The sequence below is a fragment of the Xiphophorus hellerii genome, chromosome 11, assembly GCF_003331165.1.
Source record: "Xiphophorus hellerii strain 12219 chromosome 11, Xiphophorus_hellerii-4.1, whole genome shotgun sequence".
NCBI classification, from domain to species: domain Eukaryota; kingdom Metazoa; phylum Chordata; class Actinopteri; order Cyprinodontiformes; family Poeciliidae; genus Xiphophorus; species Xiphophorus hellerii.
This window is the reverse complement of record NC_045682.1, coordinates 18,333,977-18,343,291: the sequence shown is the minus strand read 5'-3', so window position 1 is coordinate 18,343,291 and position 9,315 is coordinate 18,333,977. Positions and strand designations below refer to the sequence as shown.

Here is a 9,315-nt window from a genome sequence, read left to right as displayed (position 1 = left end):
CTGAAGTTTGGGATATTTTTATACTTAACCCAACTTTAAACACCTCCAAAACTGATTTGCATGTCTGGTGTGTTCCTTGGTCTCCGCAAAGCTGTTTGTTTACTAATATTTTAACAAATGTCTGTATTTATACTGAACATAAATTTTGTTCAGGTGGAGTCTATTTGCTTATTAGCTGGCTTCGGAAGGCAATGGTAACACTCTATTTAGGGGTATCAAAATATAGAGTGGTTAACACTTATGTTTTCTTTCTAAAAACTTTTTTGGAAACTATCATTTTCCTTCCATTTTGACATTTTCCACTACTCTGCACCACAAGCAGGAACAAAAATGCCCTGAAAACTTAAACTGAAGATTTTGGTAGTAATGTGATAAAATGTAGAAAATGTCCGGTGAGAATGTGTTTATGAAAAACTATAATATATCTTAGGTTAAAATTGTGCTTTTTCATAGATTTATAATTAGCATTTTATTGGCCATTTCTGATATATACAATTAAATACTGCACTTAGTATACGATATTTTTACTGGCAAAAACAGTAGAGGGCTATGAATCACAACAATGTCAAAATACATCTTGCAATAAAATTCGGCAACAAATTAAATCGAAGTTGTTCTTTGATCAACGGGCCGGTGTTTTTCTGTTCACCTGCGCCCCCTGGAGGCAGTGCGTACCACTTCATTTGTGTTACGTACAAGTGTATGGGAAGAGAGGGGGGGCAAAGGTGAAATCAGTAATGAAGATTCCGCCACCGCACCAGGCTCACTAACTGTCGCACTTGTTTATTTTCAAGATAAGTTCCAGACGACGGTAAGTAGAAATTGTTAAAAAGTTCAACTATGCGTATTTGTTCTTTACGAAGACACTATTCTGTTGTCAGTATTGTCGGCATATTTTTAAAGAAACTCACGGTTGTCGCTAAGTAGCTACTCATAGTTCCAACTTTCTATTAGCTTAGATTAGCTCGCTAACGCTAGCCGTGTGGAGCAGCGATGTTAACAAGCAGGTTAGCCAGGTTTGCTACCACCGACAGGGCGAAGTCAAGCTGGAATAATACTCCAACCTACCTTTGATCGCGGAAGGGACACCAATTGATAAACAACAGTGCGCTCAAATTCAACCGAACGGCATATTTGATTTCGGAAGTTGCATTGTGAAGTGCAGTTAGCTAGCAGGCTAACTTGGAAATCAGTAGGTAATTGTTTAAAAGGCAACAGATGCAGGTGAACGTTCCAAACGCGGCTTTGTAAGCTGTACAATGCTAGAAATGCATTTTGTAAAGCTAAAAACTTAGAAATTCCCCAGAGCTTTCTTTTGCCAGGTTGTTTGCTAGCTTAGCAGGGCAAATCTGGGTCAAGATAACCATGCTAGCTACTTTAGAAGTGGCTATAACAGTAGTTTGTAACGTTTGGTGATTTTGTTTATATTTTAATGCATACTCTTGTGATTAAGAACCCCAAAGACAAATTCTTAGTTCCAAGATTATATCGGCCCCCAATGATCTGCAGCAGGTAGGGTAGCATTAGCCTGGTGGAGCTTGTGCTCAGGGTTTGATGTAGTCATTCTGTCTCATTCCCTGCGCATCATTCTGTCTTTTGTACGTGTGTGTGACCTGCAGGTGAGCTGATCTACCGCGCAGAGAAGACATGGCACGCCTGGTAGCAGTTTGCAGGGAAGGCGAGGAGGATTACCCGTTTTTGGCGAGACAGATTCCCCTGTATATTAATGACACGCTCACGGTAGGTCCTCATAATCACAGAAAACACATAAAATAGCAATTAGGAAGATGGATCCTTATGAGTCACCCTGTAAAGTACATGCAGAAATGGAGCTGAATCAGCATTGTTTCTGCCCAACACAACTCTTGATTATTTTTTCCTGACTTTCTGAAATAAATGGGTTTGGTTTCAGTTTTGTGGTTTCTTTTTTATTCCTTTTTTTTTTTTTTTTTTACTCATGGTCAGGCAGTGCTTGAAAGGATGTTGACGTCGGAAAGACAAGATCGGATTGTGTTCTTCACAAAGACACAGCCGTACTCTGAGTACGAACAGTCTGAAATTAAACTGCTGATCTGAATACCAAACTATCTACTTGTGCCTCTGTCAGTATGGGTGAATTGTGACCGTGGCGTTTCTGATGCGTCATTATCTGTTGTGTTTTAATGGTTGTCAGATGGTGATGGAGTTTCCTGACAGTTTCATGGACGCCGAAGGCACTGACATAGTCATTGCTCATTGGAAGCAATTTTCTGAGGTAATTCCACACACTGTGTCACAGAATTTCTTCTGATCTGGCAGACATGCACACACAAAAATCTAAGCCTAAAGGATGTTATTTGTGTGTATTTAGTAAAGATGCACTCAACTTATGCTAATATATGTATCTGTCCCGATTATTAAAAATTCTAGATCGGGTATCGGTGACAATGGGCAGATCTATTAAGTCTAATTCTGTGCTTTGAGTGATGTCATGTTTTAGTTTTACATTATAATTATAATTTCTAATTGCACCGTCTGAGACACTTGAAAGAAAGTTTGTTTCAGTTTATTTTTACGTTTGATCAAGGTAGTCAGCTTTTTGTTTTTGTCAGTTTCTTTATTATTTATTGTACATTGACTGTTTTCCTGCTAATTGCGCTGACTGAACAAATTGAAGTTGTGTTGTTTTTTCCGTGTTTGACCAAGTTTGTGAAACTATTGTTGTATGTAAGACTACATACAACACTTGCATACAATTATCAATTTGCAATTCAGTACATTTATGTCTATGTTTAGAAAAAAGAAAAGTTATAAGTTAATTCAGCAACAGGTTTTTTGTATTGAATCGGCCGATAATAGACCTTAGATATCGGTATCGGAAGTGAGGAAAAATGGATCTTTGTGTCCCTAGGATCTAGTGTGGAGGACAAATAGATCATGGTATCATTTTATTTTTTCCGTAGTATTATTCCAAGCTGAAGCAGCAGGACCTGAATATCGCCTTTATGGTGTCGTCCAGCGAGGTGTACAGCGCACTATCCCAGCTGGTGCCGTGCGTGGGCTGCAGACGAAGTGTGGAGCGCCTCTTTTCTCACTCAGTGGAGACGGGGAACCCAGCACTGGAGCCCCTCACAGTGAAACCCAAAGGCATGCTCACTGTCACCAAGGCTTGTTTGGCAGACATGAAGAAGCTTTATACCCTGTTCTACATCCATGGGTGAGAGGAAAAATCTTTTCTCTTTATTTTTACATTGATTGTAGTACAGCAGAAAACACAATGTTCACTGTTCTCCCCTTTATTTTTATTGTGATGACATTGATTATTTTTTAATAACTGTTAGAAAACATGTATATGTAGACTTAAAAAGCATAGGTCTGATATTACAGGGCCTTGCTTAAGTGTTTGGTTTTTGTTTTTTTAACAACTATAGAATTGCCTTTTGCTGCAGTTACAGCTGCAGATACAAGTGTTTAGGAACAGTGTCTATAAAACTTATTTCACCCCCTTGGATGTTTTACCCTTTTATTACCTCTATAAGTCAATCCTGAGCAGCAAAATTTGGCTTTTTTGGCAAAAAAATTTTTTTTGTAAAAATCCTTGAATGCCATAGTGAAAGCTAATTTCTACAAAATAACAAATAAAAATGTTTAGCATAACATAAGTCATTGCATAAATATTCGCCCCATTCAAGTCCATATTTAGCAAATGCACCTGTGGCTGCATGGAGTCTATGTGGGTAAGTCTTTATCAGGCTTCACATCTGGACGCTGCAGATGTCCATTCTTTGTTGCAAAACTGTTCAAAGTTTGTCAGGTTACCTGGGGATCAGCTGGGAACAGCTCTTTTCAGGTCCTACCACAAATTCTCTGTCAGACAGAAGTCTGGGCTTTGACTAGGCCACTCCAGAACTTTGCTGTCTTCAAACAATTTCTGTGTAGCTTGAGTTGGATGCTGAACATGTTTCTCAGTGCGGATGGTGTTTTTGTTGTGATGTGCAGAGTTTGGTATATCCCAAACATGGCGTCTTTCTTGATGGCCAAAAAGCTCCATCCTGGTCTCATCAAACCAATTAACTTTCTTTGACTTGACCATGGAGTCTCCTTGATACGGTGGATTGCCACTCTTTCATTAAGCTTTGATTGGTGAATGCATTGAGCTAGTTTTCAAGGAAAGTGTAAGACGACAAGATGTCGGAAAGCTGGTAAAAACGCATTCCAACGGAGATGCGTTTGTCATTGCAACATGAGGTGATTCTAGGAAGTACTGAGTACAAATGCTTACCACATATTTAAATAAAGAGAACCATGTTTTTTCACTTCAGGTTCACAATTATGTACCAGTTTGTTTCTGCTTTGCATAGAAAGTCAATGAAGTCATAAATATATTGAAAGAATGTAGAAAAAGTTCAATTATTACTATAACGGTTGTATTTTCTCTTTTTTTTTTCTTTTGCAGGCCAAAGTTAAATGACATGATTGACGCCATTCCAAAGAGTAAAAAGAATAAGCGCTGCCAGTTGCACTCCTTAGACACTCACAAACCTAAACCCCTGGGGTAAGTAATGTTCTTATTGTCACATTTTTGGTTTTAGAAGTTTTACTCACTTCTGTTTTTATGAAGAATGCGGTTAATATATGTCTAGCAATTTACAAAAATGTTGTTTTTCTTATTATTTTAAATAGGTAATTCAGTGGAAAACAAACAGCTAAGATATTTGGTTTGGATACTGAGGGTGTACTTTACTTTGTAGCTGCCACAGAGCTGTGCATTACATGTTATAACACTGCTATAAATGCTGCAGGGGAAGCTGGATGGATGTGTGGGAGCTGATGTCTCAAGAATGCAGGGACGAGGTGGTCCTCATCGACAGTGCCTGTCTACTTGAGACGCTGGAGACGTACTTGCGGAAACACAGGTACTCCGTCATTACCAGACCATTTACTCACCAAATACTTAATCGTCCGCCATAAAACGGTGGTTTTGTGATTGAAGAGAAACCAACTAGCTTTCGACTTCCAACAGGTTTTGCACAGACTGTAAGAATAAAGTGATCAGAGCATACAACATCCTGGTCGGAGAGGTGGACTCCAGTGAGGAGAAGGGATACTGTGCCGCTCTGTACGAGGGTCTCTGTTGTTGCCCCCATGAGCGGCACATCCACGTGTGCTGCGAAACGGACTTCATCGCTCACTTACTCGGCAGGGCAGAGCCTGAGTTCTCAGGAGGTTACGAGTAAGTTGGAGTTATGCTCGCGTTTGTCGTTTGGTGAATGCAGTATGATTGGCGGATGCAAGTTATCGATTTATGAGTCAATCTAAAGTTGGATGATCTTATTGATTGACAAATGATTCATTTGTCGATCAAATTAATCATTAGGTGGCCATTTTTTGTAAAACCTTGAGTTTCTCTTGTATCAAGAGCTCCAACCTGCTTTCCTTTATGTAGACGTTTCCTCATAATAATCTAAATTAAAATCATTTAAAAATCATACAATTTTATCATTATTTTGTGCCAGCTGTATTAAATACTGGCTGAAAAAACTGAAAATTGTGGTTCTCACACGTTATCAACCTTAAATATATAAAATATAACAAAACGGGTAGCTCTTAGGTTGCTAGATAGAAAAATAAAAGATGAAAAGTATAAAATGTGTGAAACGCTTAATTTTCTATGAATGCAGAGATGTTCCCACCGAAGCACCATCTGTAGTTGTTCTTCAAGGAACGCTTTGAAGTGCGTTAACTCACGACAGCCTTAAAAATCAACCTTTCTTTTTGCCATCATGTTACAATTTTTCTGCGTTTTTCTCTCCGCTTCTGTCTTCAAATCCTTGCCTTCGTAGCACATCAATAACTTTTGGTTGAGATTTTGTTTGGACCGCTTCTCTTTTCTCGTTCCGATATGGCTCCGCCATCTTTGATTTTCTTCTTCTTCTTCTTTTGTTTTTTATTGGAATTTTTATGCAACCAACTTATCTTTGGTTTTGTATCAACTGGCTCCACTTAAGGATGACCAGCGACGCCCTCTCCTGGGTGGCGGCCAAACTACAACACTAAAAGAAGGTCTAAGTGGACAGTATTAGTTAGTCAATTGGAACTAATTTTAGACTAATGCAGCATTAATTGGAAATTGATGGATTATTTGTTTACACCCCTAATTATGAGTAAATAAAAGGTGTGATATACTTTAATCCTGTCAGGATACTTTAATCCTGTCAGGATTAAAGTATTCAGGAGTTTCAGGAAATTAGCTAATATATATTGTTTTGGCTTGTGGTGTTCCCCTCCGCCCCCCAAGGCGCAGAGAGAGACACGCGAAAACGATTGATATTGCACAAGAGGAAGTTCTGACCTGTCTGGGCATTCATCTCTACGAGCGGCTGCACAGACTCTGGCAGAAACTACGAGCTGAGGAACAGACGTGGCAGATATTGTTCCATCTGGGTATCGATGCACTACGGAAAAGCTTTGAGGTATTCCTCGCTCACTTTGAGGACGCCGCACAGTTTTGCCGCTCTGCGTTTAACCGAGTGTTTTTCTGACCTCCAGATGGCAGTGGAGAAGATGCAGGGCATCAGTCGGCTCGAGCAGTTTGTGGAGGAACTGTCAGAGGAGGAGAGAGCCAAAGAACTGAAACTGGAGAAGAAGAGACAGAAACGGAAAAACCGACGCAAAAACAAGTGTGGTTTTGATATGTCTGAACAGGAGGCAGAGAACAAGGAGAAAATCCTGGATGAGGTGAAAATTCTGAGTTCACACAGCACTGATGGGCTTTAATATAAACCGACAGTTCTGCATTTCAATGTTTTTGTTTTGGTGTCACAGGGTACCTTTGATTCAGTTGAGGGCAGCTGTAAGGCCTGTGGTAGCCACGATGAGGAAGAGGAAGAGGCTGGGTGTGAAGAGACAGTGACCACCAGCAGAAACGCCTCCTGTAACTGCTCAGATAACACCAAGCGAGGTATAATCATTCGGGACACAACATTGTCCTCAGATTTGTCCCACAACAGTAATGGCAGCGACTGCGGCTACTCATCAAGTATGGAGGGCAGCGAGATGGGATCACGAGAAGGCTCCGACGTCGCCTGCTCTGAGGGCATGTGCAACCACGAAGCAGGTCCAGGTTAAACACACACAGATATTCATCACAGATATTTTACCCTGTATGCGAAATGTTGTCCCTCTGATCTCACAGTCTGCTCTTACTTATCCTCTGAAGGGGATTACCCAAACGTCCACCACTGTGTCGAAGACAAAGAGGAGGACGGGACAGACAGCTGTGTGGACTGCTGGCCGCACTCTGAGGAAAACAGTCAGTGCAAGAGTAAAAAGAAGAAGAAAAAGGGCAAGAGCTGCAATGATCAGGTGAGGCGACAAACTGAGGACATGCCAGTTTGTTGAATGCAGAGAATTCAGCCACATGTTCAAGGTAAAACTCTAATGTTCCCTCAGGAGCCAAAAACCGAAGGTTGTACGTCGGACGGGAACGCCACAGGCCACAATCTGACATCAGCAAACACTTGTCGAACCAAAGACATTTTTTCCTCCTTATGTGGTGACAAGCTCGCTAACATTTCTCTACGGTCGCCATGGGCAGTCCATCAAAGCAACCTCAGCCTTCACCTGAGGCCTACAAAGGCAAATTTAAGTTTGGTGGAACTCCTGGTAAGATCATTATTATTTTGCCCTGTTCTGATCATCATCAGTAGAAAAATAGTAGTTAACTTTATACTTGACATCAGAAGAACTAGTTATGAATCTACTATTCAGATTGCAAAACAGGATTATTAGGGCCATATAAATAAAAAAATACAATTACAAGAATAAAGACATATTATATGAATGAAGTCGTAATATTCGGACTTTATTCTTTTGGCGTGGTTCTAATACTCCATAAGATTTATATCATACATTACCATCTTTTCTTTCTTTTTTTTCCTCGATCAGGACGATTCCGAGGTAACTTCCGATGAAGAGAGCGGTCTGACGGAGGACGAAATCCAGGCATTTCTGGAACAGAACCAGTCCTTCTACACCAACCGCCACCAGTACCGACAGCTCCTCAAGGAGAAATTCACCAACTACTGCCGTGCCACTGAGCGGAGCAAGCGAGTCTGTGGAAAGTGGTTCGCCACGACCAGCGTCAAGTAACATCATAATCCCTTGGAAAATTTAAAAGCACTCGTGACCACTGCTGCAAGGTTGTTATAAAAAGATACATTTCAGATGTATCCTTCTGTGTCTTGTTGGGTCATTTCTTTAAAATCAACGTGAGTTATTAATTTTCTTTCTCCTTGACATCTTTGATTCTTTTGCACTTGTACACTGATGCAGTTGTTCATCTCTATTTGCCACATTCATACATGTTAGTTGTTCTCTTTGACCAAACCTAGCTATTTATTGTTGGTCATGTGTAGGGTTTCAGGGTTAGAGCACAGTGGAATAAGAAATCAAGTTTCGCAAGCTGTGATATTAGGGAAGAATTTTAGTCGTCTTGTTTTTATTTTTGTTTCCATTTTTTTCTCTCTCTCTCTTCTTTATGGTGACACTTCAGTGTAGCGCTTACAGGTTGCACCCTGAAATGTGTACAGAAGTATAAATATAACAATTTTACAGAGAATAAACATCCATTTGTAATAAATTTGGGGTGTGTTAAGAGCGCAATGTTAAGGAAAATTTACTAAATAAAGAGTATTTATTAATATGGATTATAAATGTGTTTTTTTTCCCTCCCCTCTAAATATGAATTTTTCTTCACAATATACAAAACTCGTATGCAGTTTTGCAAACCAATTTTTATAACCAAAAACATGATTTTCTATTTTTTTTAAGTACAGTTGTGTCCAAAATTCTACCAAATTTCTCAACAAACCCATTTATTGTATAAACTCCAACTGGAAAGACAACAATCAGGTTCTACGACTCTGAAAAACCTTGAATAATGAGCTACATTTAGCTTCCCTTTGGTATCAGTAAAGTATTTTTAAAATGAACTGAAACATAAAATACTTGGGGAAAATTTCGTTTTCCTGTAAATGACTGAATTAAAGCTTTTTTTAAACAAATGATGTTTGAGGGCTGCTTCAAATCTGTGTGGCGTGGAGTCGACCATTTTCTGGCACCTGTAAGCAGGTGTTCCAGCCCAGGACAATTTTGTTACTTTCCAGTTACTCTGCGTTTCTCTGTTTTGCCTCAGACACAGCAGGTTTCACATCAGCTGACTGTTTCCTATTGGTCTAATCTAAGACGTGAGCTTTGTGAAACTTGTTTTAACTGTACACTATATCCTGTTGGTTGGTACTCCTTTTGGAGTCGTTCATTTCAAGTACAGAAAAG

The 9,315-nt window shown here is 39.7% G+C and overlaps 1 protein-coding gene across 2 annotated transcripts; it reads left to right on the top strand.

Moving 5' to 3' along the window:
- Nucleotides 1-684: 684 nt before the first annotated feature.
- ggnbp2 (gametogenetin binding protein 2) lies at nucleotides 685-8,687 on the top strand. 2 transcript variants are annotated; one of them, XM_032576615.1, is made up of 13 exons: nucleotides 685-811; nucleotides 1,620-1,740; nucleotides 2,174-2,254; nucleotides 2,943-3,196; nucleotides 4,436-4,534; nucleotides 4,782-4,895; nucleotides 5,003-5,212; nucleotides 6,278-6,452; nucleotides 6,529-6,717; nucleotides 6,805-7,096; nucleotides 7,199-7,344; nucleotides 7,432-7,644; nucleotides 7,927-8,687. In XM_032576615.1, the coding sequence occupies exons 2-13, from the start codon at nucleotides 1,648-1,650 to the stop codon at nucleotides 8,128-8,130; spliced, it is 2,070 nt and encodes a 689-aa protein (XP_032432506.1). In that variant the 5' UTR covers nucleotides 685-811; nucleotides 1,620-1,647; the 3' UTR covers nucleotides 8,131-8,687. The 2 variants fall into 2 exon arrangements, with proteins under 2 accessions (XP_032432506.1, XP_032432505.1); XM_032576614.1 differs by having other exon boundaries at nucleotides 6,805-7,102.
- The last annotated feature ends 628 nt before the right edge of the window (nucleotides 8,688-9,315 follow it).

Coding starts and splice junctions, on each gene's coding strand:
- ggnbp2 (XM_032576614.1), top strand. CDS start 1,648: ATGGCACGCCTGGTAGCAGTTTGCAGGGAAGGCGAGGAGGATTACCCG. Junction 3,197..4,435: donor ACCCTGTTCTACATCCATGG/GTGAGAGGAAAA, acceptor TTTCTTTTGCAG/GCCAAAGTTAAATGACATGA. Junction 6,718..6,804: donor AGGAGAAAATCCTGGATGAG/GTGAAAATTCTG, acceptor TTGGTGTCACAG/GGTACCTTTGATTCAGTTGA.